Genomic DNA, 17,044 nt, shown 5'->3' on the forward strand with positions numbered 1-17,044 from the left:
CGTCCCAGCCTCAGCACTTCATTGACCCTTACATCGCAATGGGGCTGGTGAAAGGAGGTCCCCACTCACTGCCAAGGCTGTCACTTGTGACTTGTCTCCCTCCTCTGAGTCTGGAAACGGACCCGCAAGGACACAAGCTTCCCTCCTGTGTTGTCGGGCCCCACCCCCATTCCAGAAATTGGTTTCTCTCATTCTGAATTCGTTTTGGCCTTCCTGTACAAACAGTGCCAGGCCTATCGGTGAGGCAGCCCGGAGGCATTTATGGCCAAGCCGCAGGGTGACAGTGGAGAATTTATCTTGGGGCCCTATGGAGAAAACAGGAAGTGGTAGAGGCAGGATGGGCAGGGCCCTGGAGAACCTTGTGCAAAGTGGCCCCCAGGTTCATCCATTGGGCCCGGTTAGTACAGTCTTCACATGGAGCACCGTTTTACCAGGATCCCTACTACCCAGCAGCCACAAAACTCCCAACCCTTTGACTCTCCTTTAATGCCACTTGAGGATCTCCTTTGCCCAGCCCTCAGGAATGTTTGTCCTTCTCAGTCGGTTCCACCTCTAGGAGGCAGCCACCAGCCTCAGCCATCCAGCTCAGAAAACAGAAGATACAGCGGAAGATCGGTCACTCGTGCACATCCCAGATCTCAGAGAGCAGCGGGGGAAGCTTTTTATCCTGCAGGCGCAGCGCAAATACTTGCTCTGAATGGACACTGCTCAGTGTCCGGAGGTTCACCAGTTTCATTAGCATCCGTGGGAACATGAGTCGGTCCTGGGAAAGAAGGACAAGTACAGCCTTTGTCTCTCCCCAGGGAAGGGGAGCAAGGGTGGGGGGTTTGTGGGAGAGGTAGAGAATTGTCTGTGCACGATGTAGTCAGGGAGGGATTCTTGAAGGGAAAGTAGTTGTGTCAGGGGATGAGCCTGTGGAGAGGAGAAAGAGGGCACAGTGGGGAGACTCACATGGGGGTGGTGGATGGAGACGTAGGCATGCAGGGCCTCCACATATGTGTGTTGCAGCCTCTCTACCTGGAGCTGGTCCTGCACGTTGGGCCGGTCTATAGGTCACCAACAGAGTTGAGTAGCAGGTCTGGCCAGGGTCTTATTTCCATACCCCAAATCACAACCAAAAAATAGGGACATGCCCTACCCAACCTCTCCCATCCCAAAGTAACACAACAAGGGCCTCCACCCCCACGATTCTTGCCCTATGGGGCCTGCAGCCCTCTTTGGTGTGAGTCTCTTGCTCGTTTTCCCTCTTGCCCCTCCTCCACACCTGCAGAGAAGATGCTGATGGCAATGAGCAAGGCAAACTCAGCATCATTTAGTTGCAGCTCATTCATGGCTCTGGAGAACTCAAAGATGGGGTTGATGAACTCCACCTGCAGCCCTGGGGAGGAAGAAGAGAGGCTGGGTTGTGTGGCATGGGCAGCACTGCTCAACTGAGGAGACTACCAGGAACTCAGTAAGAAGCCTCCAGGGCTCTGCTGTATAACCTTGGGTAAGTTTCTTAACCTCTCTAAGCCTCATCTGTGAGGCGGGAATCATATCTGAGCTTATAAAACTGTTGTGATGGTTAAATGATAAAGCATACAGACCACTTTGCACTGCACCCAGCATACAGAACGTGCTGAATTAAATGACAATAATTCTGTTAGAATTCTTCTTAGAATGCTTGAGGGCCCCACATTACTAGAAATAGAAGCAACCCTTATGTTTGTTTATAAAAAGACTGCTTCACTGGCAATTGGCCTTACTTATTTGAATACTAGCAATACATTTCTTGTTTCACATCACAGGGGAAACAAAGCAATGTGGTTGAGGGTGTGGACTCTGGCGTCAGACTCCCTGGGTTTGAGTCCTAGCCCTACCATTTACTAGGCTGTGTGACCTTGAGCAAGTTATTTAAGCTCTCTGGGCCTTGGTTTTCCCATCTCTAGAATGGAGATAATAATAGCACCTACCTCATAATGGGTCCTTAGAATAACGAGTGGCACATATGGTAACTCCATGTAAGTGTTTGTTAAATAAATAATAAATTTTAAAAATAGAACCAGCCTTCTTACTGAGGAGACCGAAGTTCAACAAACCATGACCTGAAGTGGTGACATCTAAAGAACACTTCTCCCAAACACACTGTCAAAGTCTCCCCAGCCCATGGCATCCCCTAGTTTTCTCAGATGTCTTTTAGCAACCATCTGCTAACTTCCATTCCAGGCTTCTTGATTAGTCACTTCCTGTGCTTTCACCCCGATGTTTATCAAGTGTGTGTTGATCCATTTAATGGACAAGCCCCATTTAGAAAGCATTTCTTGGTGAGGTGTCCAGCCTTGAATTGTGCTGAACAGCCCCTTCATACAGAGAGGACGAGCAAGTTCTAGAGTTACGCCCCCTGCGAGGGTCGGCTACTGCTCGCTGAGTGGACGCCCCCAGTGTGATCGGTTCACATCGTTAGTCACCCACGCGAGCAGCATATGGTAGTGGAAGTAAAGGAGGAGGGAGAACTGACCAAAGAGCAGCCCTGTCTCTTCTCCCCGCACTGAAAAAGTGAGAAATGAAAAACAAACATGATGACATAAAAACTGCTTATATAAATGAATCTATAAATAGACACAGATTCAGACAGCACAAGTCCGCAAGTGCTGAAGGAACACGCAGACATGAGAACAGGGAAGAGTTCAGAAAGGAGGATGTTATGAAGGAGAAGGCCGTGGTTAAGAAGGACTGGGGTAATAACCATCTGGGGAAAAGGTGATTGGGTAGAGAAAGGGGGCAGGACTGGGCTTTTAAAGCTGGAAAAAGTCATTACATCACTCCTATCAGGCGCCTATAAATTCAGGCAGCACACGGGGCACTACAGAAGGCAAGAGGTGTCAACACAGCCCTGCCGTACCCTATAGTGAAGGGAGGCCTACCTAGAAAGCTCACTGGGTGGCCTGTGATGGGACAAGAGCTGGCCTGGGTCACCGGAAACCTCTGTGAGCTCTGCACTGGAAACCAGTATTCTCCAAACCCGAGGGTGGAGTCAGCATCAGCCACATTTCACAGACCCACTCACTCAGGTGTTAAACCACCAAGTCTCTTGTTCAGCCTCAGTCCTGTCCCTCCGAAACATCTTCCACCTTCCATCCTTTCCCAGCCCTCCTCCCACAACACAAAGCAACCATTGAATATGAGGAAACCAAAACTGCTTAGCCTGCAAGCAAATGTCAGCTAGAGAACAGCATTGTGAACTAATTCTTGGAGAAAGTACTCCAAAATACTCCAAGATGGGGATAGAAGTGTTCACTCTTATCCTAAAACTGCCTCATCTGGGCACATCTGCCATGTTTTAATGCCAATTCCATGGCTACTCGGAAAGCACAGCTGAAGAGGAGGAAATCAGTCCGCATGATCCTTAAAGAGCACGTCTGAGAAAGATTTTTCAATTTTGACTACTAAAAGGCTTGGTGAGGTTTTCAAGTTTCTTTTCCTAGCTGTAAAGTCTTTTCTTCAAGCAAAATATTATTCAGAAGCACAATATATAACGCAGATTTAAATGGAGTTTCTGGTTTGGCTAAAGTTAGGGTGAAGGACATTTTTCCTCTAAGGTGACACTTCCATGGAAACCCCCCCTCAGGTTCCTGGAAACACAGTTTGAGAACCACTGGCCTAATGCAACAGAGGACAGGAATCTATCTGGGGCAGTTAAGGGAGACCTATCAGCATTCCAACTTTCTGTCTTGGAAAAACAAGTGGATCCTTCCCTTTGTAGCCACTCAAACCCTGGGCCTGTAGCTCTGTAGTCACTATGGGCCCCACGACAAAATGCATCTGTTCATCCAACCCAGTCCCTTTGTGATCTCAGTTCTCACCTGCTTTGGCAAAGTCTTCCCGGTTATAACTGAAATCCTTGAGGAAGGTAATACTCTCACTTCCAGGGTTATACCTCCGAGATGTCTCCAGAAGCATCACCTGCACACAAATATTGGGCTGGTCTCGGCCCAGGGCCCCTTCAAGGGAAGGTCGAGCCCCTCATCCCTACTTCCCAGTGCATGTGGCTTCCCAGCTGTCTGGCGGGGGCCCCCTCCCACAGACATCCCGCTCTGGTCCTCCCTTCACCCTCGGCCTTGCCAGCCACCTCAATTGCAGAGGTCTTCAGGAGGGCGATCTGGTCCTCCCGGCTGAGCTGCAGGAAGCCCGGCAGCTGTTTGGCAAAATCAACGATCTCCTGCACAGAGACAATGGCCAGCTCCGTGAAGTGGGCAAAGCGTTGCTGACGGGCCTCCCGACTCTGGGGATCTGGTGCCATGGGCCAAGGCTACCCCGAAAGGCAAGGAGGAAAGAAACAAACCACTCTGAGTCAGGCATCAAGAAGCCAGCTGGTGCTCTGGGCACAGCGACCTCTCCCCAGGCCCCTCAGGTACCGTGACTCGAAGCCGGTCCGAGAAGGAACGTCTGTTACACTGCTGCTGGGCAGCCACCAGCTTCTCAATCATGCCCAGCTGCTCCGGGCTGAGCTGGGGCAGGACTTGGGGCGGAGAGGAAGCCCTCGGGGGCACGGATGTGGCCTGAGCCTGTTCCTCCTCTTGCCGCTTCAGTTTCTTCAGACGGATCTGTTCTTCTGACAGAACACCTGAGAACAGAGCCAGATGTGAGGAGGGGAGAAGAGGAGGAGACAGGAAGTGGGGATGGGGCAGAGGCATAGTTTGAGCCTCCAGAAAAGCAGAGAGTGTTAGGTAAAGACAAGGAAGAGATTTTAATCCACACTTAGGGACCGTGTAGCAAGGCCCATAGGCTCAGCTGCCTTTCTGCCCCCAGACCCTGGCACCCAGACATGCCCTCTTCCCCATCGGCCTAACCACACCCCTCCCCCAGCTTCAGTCCCCAGACACTCACACTCCTCCCGCATGCCGGCCTGGCGGCATTTGCGAAGGCGGCACTCCTGGCACTTGCGACGCATGTAGGTGTCCATGGGGCAGTGGCCCCCACTGTGGCAGACGTAGCGCGCCCCTTTGATGACACTGCGGCGGAAGAATCCCTTGCAGCCCTCGCAGCTCAGCACGTTGTAGTGGAAGCCGGAAGCCTTGTCCCCACACACACTGCACAGCTCATTCCCCAGCATTTTGGGGGCTGGCCCCTTTTTCCGCTTTTGTGGACGAAGCTCTGGGTACAGGAAAGAGCCTTAGTGTTCTTCTTCAGGGAAAAGGCTAGGTGCCCAGCTGGCCACTGCCCTGAGCACTCAGTGACCTTCATTTACTTCACTGTACAAAGTCTATCCAGTCTCTCTATTCTAAGAAAGTAGCTCTCGTATGCAAAGTGCTATTTATGTCCTAGGTACTGTCTGAGCCCTTTATACGCACTGATCCTTACAACCATAAGAGATAGGTACTCTTGTTATTTCCATTTTACAAATAAGGAAACTGAGGCTCAGAAAGGCCTAAGAAACAAAAGTTACACTCGGATCACTTAGGTCTAGTTGACTCCAAAGCCTTTGGACTTAACCATGATCTTATAAGGTAAAGAGCCCTGAAGTTACCCCTCTCGGATCCAGGGAGCCCTTACCTCCTCCAAATCCAGCAGCTCCTCACCTGTGGACTCTGGAGGGGCCTCCACCCCGGGGAGCAGGGCTGTGGGCTCTGTTGCCTCCAGCCCCACCCGTGAAGTGCTCCCAGCGGATTGGGGTGTGCTAGATTCCTCCCTGAGGGTACAGCTGCTGCTTCCCAGAGGCTGGCTGCTTGCATCTCGTGCATCTGGCTCCCACAGCTCCACTGCACAGTCTGAACCCCGAAAGAGAGGCACAAGGGCGTCTCAGGTCCCCAGCATTCTCCTGGGAAACTGCAAACTTATCTCCACCCATAGAGGGCAGTAAAACGTCGGCTCCGGCTTTGGGACCCTGCGATTTGTGTGGGCTCTAGGGCTAATCACTTGTAGTCCCCCGCACCTCAATACCTTAAATAAGGATGTTAACCTTTGTCCCCTTTCGGGGCTGAAGTGCATCCATCTCAGAGATCAGACAGAACTCTTGAAGGCCAAGCTGGATAAGCATTGGACATGCCAAGCCTCCCCAGCAGCAAGCCCGGATTGAGAAGGACGGACGAGTATCTGCAAGGGCCAGGCACCAGGACCAGGGCAGAGACAGTGTGGGCAGAAGGGGGCAAGCAACACCAAGAGTAGCTCTGGACTGCTCTCCACGGAAGGGCAGAAGGTAGGCAGTGAAGGAGGCTGATTCCCGTGGGAGGAGAGGAGTTGGGGCCTGGGCTCAGGGGAGAGGGCTGGAGTGAAGCAGCTTACCAGGAGAAACATCAGGCACAGGGGCCTCCAGCCACAAAGACATCTCTTCCTGAAGCCCTGGACATTACCAAGGGACTGTCCTGCAGGAATGGTCCAGGTTACACTCTTCCCAAACTGGGTTCCCTCCCCTCCTGATCCTGCTTTTTGTCTGTACTCACATATCAGCTAACATTTACTTGCCATATATGTGTCAGCTGTGCTAAGGCTGTCCATGCCTTCCTCACAATATCCCTACGAGGTCAGGGCTATTCTCAAGCCCAGTTTACAGATGAGGAAACTGGGGTTCAAAGACATTAAGAAAATAGCCTATGGGCACACAGTTAGGCAGTGGTAGAGCCAAGACTCCGACTCTGGTCTCTCTGACATCGAAGGCTGATTTCCTGGCTACCATGCCACCTTTTCTCCCCAGGACACCCTCCAGGCCATCAGGGAATGTTTGGGCACCACTGCCCTGCTTCTGTCAGAGCCCCTTCCCCCTCACTCTAGCACTGGGGACCGCCAAAGTTGGGCAGAACCAGGACATGTGATCGAGGCTCCCTCCACCCAGTGAAACACACTGCTGGTTAGACAACCTCACTCCTGCCACCTTCCAGGGTCCCAAGACAAAACTCTTGCCTCCAGAAGTCACCCCAATTCACATCCAGGGCCTCCTGCCCCTGACCTCCTCAGAAGTTATCATGGGACATAAACAGAATGCTGTCGCTGTCCGAGCTTCCGTCACCATCATCCTTTTCACTTCTCCCCAGAGACCCCTTTCTAAACGCACAGGACACCCCGCCGCCCCCGCCCCCACCCGCGCCCCAGACACACAGGCAGAGCCCCAGGCCAGCGCTGAAGAGCAGACCCACCGAGTGCCCAGGCCGCCAGGCTCTGGCTGGGGCAGTCTCTGGAGCCCCCTTGCTGGGAGAGGAGGATGGTGCAGTCCCTGGTCCACAGGCCTCAGCGGCCGGGGAGCCGGAGCGGAGCAAGAGAGGGTCCGGGAGCCGGGAGCCGACCGACCGAAGCCCTGGCCTCCTCGCCCCCGCCCACGGGCTGCTTCCCCACCGTGCTGACTCCGCCCCCTGCCGGCCTGCCACCCCCTCGGCCCGGCGCCACCTCCGGCCCCTACCCCCAAGCCCGAAGGCCGCATTTTCCTGCAGATCTGCCCGGCTCTCCCCTTCCTCTCCTCACCCTGGCGGCTCTGAGCTGCTCTTACAGGCAGCTCCCAGGCGCCCCCACCCCACTCCCGGCAGCCTCCAGAGTCGTTTCCTCCCTTCCACAGACACCTCGCGGAGCAAAGGTCCCGGCCCGGCCCGGAATTGCGACACCGAGCCCAAGCTTGCTTTCCCGGCCTCCCTCCTCCTCCTGTACCTCTGGAAAGGGGCCAAGAAGCTCTCCCCACTAGCCCCAGGCCTCTACCAAGCTGATAGAACTACAGGGGTGGAGACAGGCAGGTGCTGGGCCTTCCAGGGAGTCTCTGAACGTGGATGCCCTGCGGAGGCCAGAGAAGGGAGGAGGCCGGAGGGGGAGGTGTGTGGGTGATGGAAAGAAGTCGCTACAGCAATGGATGGTCTGGGACGGAAGACGGTAGATCTGGGTGCCAGTCCAGGATGGATCTGAGAGGGTATGCAGGTACCCTCATCTGGGGAAGGGTTCCGTCAGAAGTGAGGGCAGGCTCTGTCCAGCATCTACTGAGACTGTAGCCGTGCCTTCTCGCCAGAACATGAGGTCCATCCCTGAAGGTAGACACCTTGTTTTACTGATTTTACCTCCCCTGAAACAGGGCCTGCCATAAAGTAGAAACAGAGTAGGTACTGTGGTTCTGTTTGTTGAATGAATAAGTAAACAAGAAAAATAGTATCATCCTCTTCTATCCCATACTTGTTGGCTCTACTCAATTTCATCATTGCTTTAGTGCTTGGGCTCTGAGCTCAAATTTTGGGTTCAAATCCAGGCCTTGCCTCTGCCTCTTATTTGCTGTGTGATCTTGATTAAGCAAGTTACTTAATGTCTCTGAACCTCTGTTTCTCTATCTTTAAAACTGGTATAATAATAATGGTTTTTGCCACATAAGGTTGTGAGAATTAAACAATGTATCAGAGCACACAGTAAGAGTACTAGAAATGGAAGCAGTAATTAAACTCCCAATCCTTTCAGCTATGGGTCTTCCCATCACCTTGAATCTGTACACTGTTAACCTTCGTGTGCTTATTTCCATCTACAAACCCCTCACTATCTCTTCTGGTCCTTAGAGCAGCCCCAGGAGGGAGGGAGGGTACAATAACACTGAGCTCATGGGAGAGTCTTTTCCAAGACCACACACAGTCAGTGGCCAAGCTGGGATCAGAATCCAGATGTCCTCACTCACGTCCCTGTCCTCTTTCTTTCTCCTGTGTTAGAGTCCAGGATACATCTTGTTGCCTCTCAGCTCTGCTGGACCAGTGAAGCGAGATGGACGAAGCTGGGGCTGGTGGGCTGCAGTGGGAGAGGCAAGGGGCCCTGGGGATGCTTCAGTCCAGATGTGGGAGGCAAGGAGCTGAGGTTACTGCTGGTTGTTCCCCCCCTACCCCACTCCCAGTTTCCTGCTCACAGGCTCTTCCTGTTTTGCTGTGAACTTCAGTTCCCATGGGCTCCACATGAAAGCACAGAAGGCCAGGGGGCCAGGGCAAGCGGCCAGAGGTACTGAGACAGAGATGAACAGGACACCAGGGAAGAGGAGAAGAGAGTGAGTAGGGAAAGAGTGGACATGGGGTGTGGGGGAACAGGACGGGAGAAGGACAGGGAAAACAGAAATAGAAAGGAGCTCGGTGAAAGATGGGAGGAAGCACAGGGTGGGGCAGGAGGAACAGGCAGAGGTTAGGGAGCAAAACTTGAGAAGACAGCAGGCTGGATGGTGTTGCAAAATCCATCCATGTATTCATTTTCACATTTCAGAAAAGCCCCTCTGACACCCCCATCTCAAAGTTCTGCCTCCAGCTTTTGCTCTTGTTCCCTCTCATCACAAGGTCATCCCCTCACAAGGCCCCCACCCTGGTCCGGGCCTCTCTGAGTCATGAGCACAAGGCTCTCCATTTCTCTTGCTTATGTTCCCTCCCTGATTTTTACAAGGCCCCAGCTGTCCTGGGAAAGTAAAAACCAGGGACCGTATCCCCTGGGAAACTAGAACTGTCCTGTCTTAGCACCCACATCATCGTTCCAGCGTCCTCCTCCACCTTTCCGCATCCCCAGAAGCTCCAGCACAGAGGCAGAGTCAGCGATGTCACTGAAACGCTTGGTTCAAGGAACGTGGGATGGAACATTGGTCTGGGGGCTGATATCTATCTTCTGGGAGTTGGGAGAAGACCCATTCACTCCTGATCCTCAGCTCCCTCTCCCGACACCCTGGTCTCCCCACATGACAGGACCCAGCAGTACACACAAGCCGCATCGGGAGCCCTCTGACCCAGGCTAGAGCCAGTTGCTGAACAAGCAGGTTAGGGCGCCATCTCCCCCACACAAGGGATTCAGCCTCAGCCTAATCTCAAGTAAGGGAGGAGGAAGCATTACTGCCAGAGTTACCCCTTCAGGTTACGGGGGTTCAGGAGCCTCCCCGGCATGAAGATGGGAAGGGAGAGCAAAAGGGGTGAAGACCAAAACCTGTTGGTGGTATCTCCACGAAGGTTCTAGAGATTAATGACTGGGACTTCTTCCCCAAACCAGGGCAAGTAGTCAGGTGATCTGCAGTGGGAATCACATGTCTCATTTTGCCAGACACCCCCCACCCCCAGCCGCCACTGTGCAGTCCCACCAGCCCACTGGAGGTGTTAGGTGCAAAGCCTTCCAGCCCCATGGGGCCTTTCCTATGTTTTCTTGGCCCCTAGAAGAGGCAACATGCCTGGGAACTCCTTTTAGGGTCTTCCAGGTCACACTTCTGACCCCCAGAACCTCCAGAGGCTCCTCCTTGCAGCAAAGGGAATCTTGAAGCAAAGATAGGAGCATTCACCAGCCCACAGTTTTATGCACAACTGGATGGCACTCCCATGAGGCAGGCCACAAGGTACAGTTTGCAGGGATGGACTGGAGCAACGGCTTCTTGCTGCCTCTATCACCATTCTGGAAGGCTGCAAAGTGTGGGGGTCATCTTGCATGCTGCTCAAGTGACTCCTCCCCAGCCTCCCAATCACAGGAGACAGAAGAACCCAGGAATTCCTGCTTCCCAGGTCTATGAGTTCAGAGATGATATAGACAGCAGAAAGAAGAAAAGTAACATTTATTAAGCCCTACTACATACATTTATCTTTACATGTATTATTTTATTTCTCCTCATATATAATCCTAGAAGAGAATACTAGCAAGGGGTCAAATATCAAATTTGAATACATGTATAGCTGACTCAAAAGCTCAAAACTCAAAAAAAAATGCCCACCTCACTGCATTACACAAAACTGCCCCCCCAGATAGGAAAAACAGTCCACTCACCTGGATTTAGGTTTGCTTCTGCCAACACAGGGTGCCGCAGTAGTTCCCAAACCTGGCCTCATTTTCAGAGATTCTGATTTATTTGGTCTGAGGTACGCCCATGTATCCATCTATCTAACTATCCATCTACACATCTATTCTTTTTGCATCTGTAGTGAGAAACCAAGGTGTGGGGACCACAGAATCATCTGGCAGAAAACATGCAGAAGCTGGGGGTCAAGAAACCAGGGCTCAGCTCTTGGCTCTACCATGTACTTGTGGTGTAATCCTTACCCTTCCTGGGTTTATTTCTCACCATAAAAAGTGAAATAGGGGCTTCCCTGGTGGTGCAGTTGTTGAGAGTCCGCCTGCCGATGCAGGGGACACAGGTTCGTGCCCCGGTCCGGGAGGATCCCACATGCCGCGGAGCGGCGGGGCCTGTGAGCCATGGCCGCTGAGCCTGCGCGTCCGGAACCTGTGCTCCGCAACAGGAGAGGCCACAACAGTGAGAGGCCCGCGTACCGCAAAAAAAAAAAAAAAAAAGTGAAATAATATCTTCTCCATCAATCCTTCCTACATCGGATGCTTGCAGGCACAACGAATATAGAAATACTTGAACAAGTGGGAAGAAAAGCAAAAGATGAATTTAAGGGATTTTTGTTCTACTTGCCAAAATTTAATAAGCTCGGGATTTACATTCTGAAATCACAATGCTCTGGCTAGTTTGCAAGGAGAGTAAGGGGCATATTAAAACAAAAGACTCAAAAAGTCCCACTAATATGTAGAATTTTGCCAATTAGCCATGTCCCATCCAACCCCACCAATGTGAAAAGGTTTCCTTTGCTAGAAATCTCTTCATTGAAAGTATCTGAGGGCCACTGAATACAGTTAAGCAGTGCAGCTTGAGTAGCCTGTGAGAAATAAACCATTTTAAGGGCTATTTGACTGGAAATCAGAAAACTTGAGTTTTAATCCATTCTCCTAAACTGCGTGACCTTGGACAAGTCACTTCCTCTCTCTGGGTTTGTTTTCTTATCTGTGAATTAAGGGGACTAGGTTAGATCAAGGATTCAGAGATTCTGATTTATGAAGCCTCATAATGGTCTTCATGAACCTCTTGGGATTGTATGCAAAATTCCATTTGTGTGTGTGGACATTTTTCTGGAGGAGAGGGGACTAAATTTTCATGATTCATAAAGGGGCCTGTAACAAAGAAGAAGTACAATTCTGCAGCTCGTGGAAGGAAAAGCACATTCACAGAAAGACAGACAAAATGAAAAGGCAGAGGACTTTGTACCAGGTGAAGGAACAAGATAAAACCCCAGAAAAACAACTAAATGAAGTGGAGAAAGGCAACCTTCCAGGAAAAGAATTCAGAATAATGATAGTGAAGATGATCCAGGAGCTCGGAAAAAGAATGGAGGCAAAGATCGCGAAGATGCAAGAAATGTCTAACAAAGACCTAGAAGATTAAAGAACAAATAAACAGAGATGAACAGTACAGTAACTGAAATGAAAACTACACTAGAAGGAATCAATAGCAAAATAACTGAGGCAGAGAACAGATAAGTGACCTGGAAGACAGAATGGTGGAATTCACTGCCACGGAACAGAATAAAGAAAAAAGAATTAAAAGAAATAAAGACAGCCTAAGAGACCTCTGGGACAACATTAAATGCAACAACATTCGCATTATAGGGGTCCCAGAAGAAGAAGAGAGAAAGGACTTGAGAAAATATTTGAAGAGATTATAGTCGAAAACTTCCCTAACATGGGAAAGGAAATAGCCACCCAAGTCCAGGAAGCACAGAGAGTCCCAGGCACGATAAACCCAAGGAGGAACATGCCGAGACACACAGTAATCAAACTGACAAAAATTAAAGACAAAGAAAAATTATTGAAAGCAACAAAGGAAAAACAACAAAATAACATACAAGGGAACTCCCATAAGGTTAACACCTGATTTCTCAGCAGAAACTCTACAAGCCAGAAGGGAATGGCACGAAATATTTAAAGTGATGAAAGGGAAGAACCTACAACCAAGATTACCCTACCCTGCAAGGATCTCAATCAGATTCAAAGGAGAAATCAAAAGCTTTACAGACAAACAAAAGCTAAGAGAATTCAGTACCACCAAACCAGCTCTACAACAAATGCTAAAGGAACTTCTGTAAGTGGGAAACACAAGAAAAGAAAAGGACCTACAAAAACAAACCCAAAACAATTAAGAATATGGTAATAGGAACATACATATCAATAATTACCTTAAATGTGAATGGATTAAATGCTCCAACCAAAAGACACAGGCTTGCTGAATGCATACAAAAACAAGACCCATATATATGCTGTCTACAAGAGACCCACTTCAGACCTAAGGACACATATAGACTGAAAGTGAGAGGATGGAAAAAGATATTCCATGCAAATGGAAATCAAAAGAAAGCTGGAGTAGCAATACTTTTATCAGATAAAATAGACTTTAAAATAAAGAATGTTACAAGAGACAAGGAAGGACACTCATAATGATCAAGGGATCAATCCAAGAAGAAGATATAACAATTATAAATATATACACACCCAACATAGGAGCACCTCAGTATGTAAGGCAACTGCTAACAGCTATAAAAGAGAAAATCGACAGTAACACCATAATAGTTGGGGATTTTAACACCTCACTTACACCAATGGACAGATCTTCCAAGCAGACAATTAATAAGGAAACACATATTAACAAATTAAAGAGTAAAAACCATATGATCATCTCATGCAGAAAAAGCTTTTGACAGAATTCAACATCCATTTACGATAAAAACTCTCCAGAAAGTGGGAATAGAGGGAGGCTACCTCAACATAATAAAGGCCATATACAACAAACCCACAGCAAACATCATTCTCAATGGTGAAAAACTGAAAGCATTTCCTCTAAGATCAGGAACAAGACAAGGATGTCCACTCTCACCACTATTATTCAACATAGTTTTGGAAGTCCTAGCCATGGCAATCAGAGAAGAAAAAGAAATAAAAGGGATACAAATTGGAAAAGAAGAAGTAAAACTGTCACTGTTGGCAGATGACATGATACTATACATAGAGAATCCTAAAGATGCCACCAGAAAACTAGAGCTAATCAATGAATTTGGTAAAGTTGCAAGATACAAAATTAATGCACAGAAATCTCTTGCATTCCTATACACTAACAACGAAAGATCAGAAAGAGAAATTAAGGAAACAATCCCATTCACCACTGCAACAAAAAGAATAAAATACCTAGGAATAAACCTACCTAAGGAGGTAAAAGACCTGTACTCAGAAAACTATAAGACACTGATGAAAGAAATCAAAGATGACAGCAAGAGATGGAAAGATATACCATGTCCTTGAATTGGAAGAATCAATATTGTGCAAATGACTATACTACTCAAAGCAATCTACAGATTCAATGCAATCCCTATCAATTTACCAATGGCATTTTTTACAGAACTAGAACAAAAAATCTTAAAATTTGTATGGAGACACAAAAAACCCCAAATAGCCAAAGCAGTCTTGAGGGGAAAAAACGGAGCTGGAGGAATCAGACTCCCTGACTTCAGACTATACTATAAAGCTACAGTAATCAAGACAATATGATACTGGCACAAAAACAGAAATACAGATCAATGGAAAAGGAAAGCCCAGAGATAAACCCACGCACCTATAGTCAACTTATCTATGACAAAGGAGGCAAGGCTATACAATGGAGAAAAGACAGTCTCTTCAGTAGGTGGTGCTGGGAAAGCTGGACAGCTACATGTAAAAGAATGAAATTAGAACACTCCCTAATACCATACACAAAAATAAACTCAAAATGGATTAGAGACCTAAATGTAAGACTGGACACTATAAAATTCTTAGAGGAAAACATAGGAAGAACACTCTTTGACATAAATCACAGCAAGATCTTTTTTGATCCACCTCCTAGAGAAATGGAAATAAAAACAAAAATAAACAAATGGGACCCAATGAAACTTAAAAGCTTTTGCAAAGCAACGGAAACTACAATCAAGACAAAAAGACAACCCTCGGAACGGGAAATATTTGCAAACGAATCAACGGACAAAGGATTAATCTCCAAAATATATGAACAGTTTATGCAGCTCAATATTAGAAAAACAAACAACCCAATCAAAAAATGGGCAGAAGACCTAAACAGACATTTCTCCAAAGAAGACATACAGATGGCCAAGAAGCACATGAAAAGCTGCTCAACATCACTAATTATTAGAGAAATGCAAATCAAAACTACAATGAGGTATCACCTCATACCAGTTAGAATGGGCATCATCAGAAAATCTACAAACAGGGCTCCCCTGGTGGCGCAGTGGTTGGGAGTCCGTTTGCCGATGCAGGGGACGCGGGTTCGTGCCCCGGTCCGGGAGGATCCCACATGCCGCGGAGCGGCTGGGCCCGTGAGCCATGGCCCCTGAGCCTGTGTGTCCGGAGCCTACGCTCCGCAACGGGAGAGGCCACAACAGTGAGAGGCCCGCGTACTGCAAAAAAAAGAAAAAAAAAGAAAATCTACAAACAACAAATGCTGGAGAGGGAGTGGAGAAAAGGGAACCTCCTGCACTGTTGGTGGGAATGTAAATTGATACAGCCACTACAGAGGACAGTATGGAGGTTCCTTAAAAAACTAAAAATAGAATTACCATATGAGCTAGCAATCCCACTCCTGGGAATATACCCAGAGAAAACCATAATTCAAAAAGACACATGCACCCGAATGTTCATTGCAGCACTATATTTACAATAGCCAGGTCACGGAAGCAACCTAAATGCCCATCAACAGATGAATGGATAAAGATGTGGTACATATATACAATGGAATATTACTCAGCCATAAAAAGGAACGAAATTGGGTCATTTGTAGAGACGTGGATGGATCTAGAGACTGTCATACAGAGTGAAGTAAGCCAGAAAGAGAAAAACAAATATCGTATATTAACGCGTATATGTGGAACCTAGAAAAATGGTACAGATGAACTGATTTGCAGGGCAGAAATAGAGATACAGATGTAGAGAACAAACGTATGGACACCAGGGGGGAAAGTGGCGGGGGTGGGGGTGGGGGTGGTGATGGTGTGATGAATTGGGAGACTGGGATTGACATATACACTAATATAGATAAAATAGATAACTAATAAGAACCTGCTGTATAAAAAGTAAATAAAATTCAGAAAAAAAGGGGGGGGGCTTGTGACTAAATAAGGCTAACTTTTTGACTACCTAGTCTTCAGCTCTCAATTTCTATTCGCTTCTCCATAACAATTCTGGAAGTAATGTTTAGATCCTGAGGTATATATAAATAATTCAATCTGGAGTCATGGGGCAAGATACTGACCCTGCTTTCTTCCATATATTCTGATCACGTTTTATTTCTCCAGTGATCTGAGGTGGTTTGCTACTAGGGGGCAGATCTAAATCAAAGCATCCCAAGGGCCTACGATCTGACCTCCTGGAGCTGTGAGTCCCCCCAAGCTGAGTCACAAAGCCCTGAAGCCAACTGGCTGCACCTGTATCCTAATGGTCAGTGCCAAGAGGGCCTCTCTGATTCTGTGGAAACCCCACCTACTCCCACCGTATATGCTCCTTCCCCTTACCCCTATATATCTCCCCACTGGTCTGAAATTTCGCCCCTACGGATTCACTGCTTTGGTTTTGCAAAGTCTGAACATCCTGTGCAACCCAACTCCTTTGAGAAGAGGCATGACATCTTGATTCTAATTAACTAAAACTTGGAAGTGGACGACGGGTGGGAGGACAGGGAAAGGACTGGAAGGGGGAGTGAGAGGAGTCCTGAAGCTTTGCTCAGGAAATGAGCATTGGCTACACTGGGACCAACCTCAGGGACACAGGAGTCCAAAGGGCTGTTTACACGCTGTGCCCTACACCCAAAACAAGACTTCTTCCGGGGAAGAGAGCCAGTGCCAAGGCTCAAATTCCACCCGAAGGAAGGGGTGTGGAGAAAGGCGCCCTATACCACCCCTCGCCCCAATTCTGCACCCGCTTTCGCTCTAGGTCAGGCCCGGCAGCACCCCGGCCCGAGGGGGTCGCTTGCTGTGCCGGCCACGGTCCAGCCTAATACAAGAGCCACCTTGGTACTGGGTCTCCGCGGGCAGAGGCAAAACCCACGCTCAGTGTTCTCTTTACCAAGACGAGGTCTTCAAGCCCTTTCCGCAGGGCGAGGTCGCGCTACATTCCCACGCTTCTCCGCCACGGCGGGATCGCGAACCTCCTACAGGAATTCCCTACCCGATTCCTCCTCCCTCCATCCCTGTCCCCCCCTTTAGCAAGATGGCGGCGAGAGCACTTCCGGCGTGTGTCCTTAAGG

The 17,044-nt window shown here is 48.8% G+C and overlaps 1 protein-coding gene across 15 annotated transcripts; it reads right to left on the reverse strand.

Moving 5' to 3' along the window:
• Nucleotides 1-467: 467 nt before the first annotated feature.
• Nucleotides 468-17,020, reverse strand: NR1H3 (nuclear receptor subfamily 1 group H member 3). Of its 15 annotated transcripts, none has more exons than XM_049714399.1 (11): nucleotides 16,864-17,020; nucleotides 8,609-8,715; nucleotides 6,262-6,341; nucleotides 5,559-5,747; nucleotides 4,867-5,133; nucleotides 4,395-4,603; nucleotides 4,109-4,288; nucleotides 3,843-3,942; nucleotides 1,265-1,378; nucleotides 952-1,046; nucleotides 468-763 (listed from the first exon to the last, which is right to left on the reverse strand). In XM_049714399.1, exons 3-11 carry the CDS (start codon nucleotides 6,302-6,304, stop codon nucleotides 617-619), a joined length of 1,344 nt encoding a protein of 447 aa, XP_049570356.1. In that variant the 5' UTR covers nucleotides 6,305-6,341; nucleotides 8,609-8,715; nucleotides 16,864-17,020; the 3' UTR covers nucleotides 468-616. The 15 variants fall into 15 exon arrangements, with proteins under 15 accessions (XP_049570356.1, XP_033268286.1, XP_049570362.1 ...); XM_033412395.2 differs by lacking the exon at nucleotides 16,864-17,020 and adding an exon at nucleotides 10,699-11,116; XM_049714405.1 differs by lacking the exons at nucleotides 5,559-5,747; nucleotides 16,864-17,020 and adding an exon at nucleotides 10,699-11,118.
• Between the last annotated feature and the right edge of the window lie 24 nt (nucleotides 17,021-17,044).

The sequence above is a fragment of the Orcinus orca genome, chromosome 8 (assembly GCF_937001465.1).
Source record: "Orcinus orca chromosome 8, mOrcOrc1.1, whole genome shotgun sequence".
In the NCBI taxonomy this organism is placed as follows: Eukaryota; Metazoa; Chordata; class Mammalia; order Artiodactyla; family Delphinidae; genus Orcinus; species Orcinus orca.

Coding starts and splice junctions, on each gene's coding strand:
- NR1H3 (XM_049714399.1), bottom strand. CDS start 6,304: ATGTCTTTGTGGCTGGAGGCCCCTGTGCCTGATGTTTCTCCTG. Junction 5,134..5,558: donor GGCCCCTCCAGAGTCCACAG/GTGAGGAGCTGC, acceptor TCCTGTACCCAG/AGCTTCGTCCACAAAAGCGG. Junction 3,943..4,108: donor TGAAGACCTCTGCAATTGAG/GTGGCTGGCAAG, acceptor ATTTGTGTGCAG/GTGATGCTTCTGGAGACATC.